Consider the following 1,278-nt stretch of genomic DNA (forward strand, 5'->3'; position numbering starts at 1 on the left):
CTGTCGCCCTCGGCGCGGATCTCGATCTCGTTGGCGCCCTGCAGCAGCAGGGCCTTCTTCAGGTTGCCGCTGGCCTGGTCCATGTAGGCCACGCTGTTCTTGCAGTGGTAGGTGACGTTCTGGGAGGCCTCGGTGGCCATGAGGCGCAGGAAGGTCAGCTGGATGGCCACATCAGCCGGGTCGGAGCCCTCGCCGCCGTACTCGAACTGCGCCAGGGGACATCGGTCACCACCAAACCGTTCCGGGCTCCCCGTCCCCTCCACCCTCTGGTGGCCCCCGTGCCCACCTGGAAGCCGTCGCTCATGGCCTCGCCGAACCAGACGTGTTTCTTCTCCTTGGGGTTCTTGCTGAGGTACCAGTTCTTGCGGGCGATGGACGCCTGGGTCGGGTACACGCACGTCTCGCCCGTCTCCATGTTGCAGAAGACCTTGATGGCGTCCAGGTTGCAGCCTTGGTTGGGGTCGATCCAGTACTCGCCTGAGGGGACAATGACAGGTCAGGAGAGGGGCAGGGAGGGTGGTGGGGACAGGGACAGCCAGGAGAGACCAGGGGAGGGACAGCCAGGAGGGATTGGAGAGAGGAACAACCAGGAGGGATGAAGGTGAGGAACAGCCCCAGGGGATGGAGAATGGAACTGAGGAGCAGCCAGAGGGATGGAACAGGTGAGGAACATTCAGGAGGGATGGAACAGGTGAGGAGCAACCAGAGAGGATGGAATAGGTGAGGAACAACCAGAGGGATGGAATAGGTGAGGAACAACCAGAGGGATGGAACAGCTGAGGAACAGCCAGGAGGATGGAATAGGTGAGGAACAACCAGAGAGGATGGAACAGGTGAGGAACAGCCAGGGGAATGGAGGTAAGGAGAATCCAGGAGAGAACAGGTGAGGAGGAGCCAGGAGGGATGAAGGATGAGGGTGAGGAACAGCCCCAGGGGATGGAGAATGGAGGTGAGGATGGAGGGATGGGCGAGGGACGGGGACTGGGAGATGAAGGATGGGAGAGGTTGAGGATGAAGGGAGGAAGGAGGAAGGTGAGGAGCAGCCGTGGGGGATGAGGAGGGAGGTGAGGAAGGCAAAGGAGGGAACTGGGGGCGGAGCATGGAGCAGGAAAAGAGGAAGAAGAAGGAAAAGGACAGAGCAGGGAGGATGGAGGGGAGGACAGAGAGGAGAGACAGGACAGATCCCGGGAGGTGGAAGAAGGACAGAGCTGAGCAGCAGCAGAAGGGACAGAGATGGGGTGACAGCCCCGAGGGGCCGGCGGGGACCGGGGGGACACC

At 61.5% G+C, this 1,278-nt stretch overlaps 1 protein-coding gene across 1 annotated transcript in view; it reads right to left on the reverse strand.

The window, feature by feature from the left end:
- Nucleotides 1-2: 2 nt before the first annotated feature.
- LOC102034431 (collagen alpha-1(I) chain-like) overlaps nt 3-1,278 on the reverse strand; it is a gene marked incomplete at its 3' end in the record, with an annotated part of 13,566 nt that continues 12,290 nt past the window's right edge. Inside the window, exons 23-24 of the mRNA XM_031065703.1 lie at nt 287-495; nt 3-206 (exon numbers count right to left, since the gene is read on the reverse strand). Of these exons, the coding sequence (XP_030921563.1) occupies nt 3-206; nt 287-495 (413 nt within the window). The remainder of the gene's footprint in view (nt 207-286; nt 496-1,278) is intronic.

The sequence above is a fragment of the Geospiza fortis genome, unplaced genomic scaffold (genome assembly GCF_000277835.1).
Source record: "Geospiza fortis unplaced genomic scaffold, GeoFor_1.0 scaffold1405, whole genome shotgun sequence".
Classification (NCBI taxonomy): domain Eukaryota; kingdom Metazoa; phylum Chordata; class Aves; order Passeriformes; family Thraupidae; genus Geospiza; species Geospiza fortis.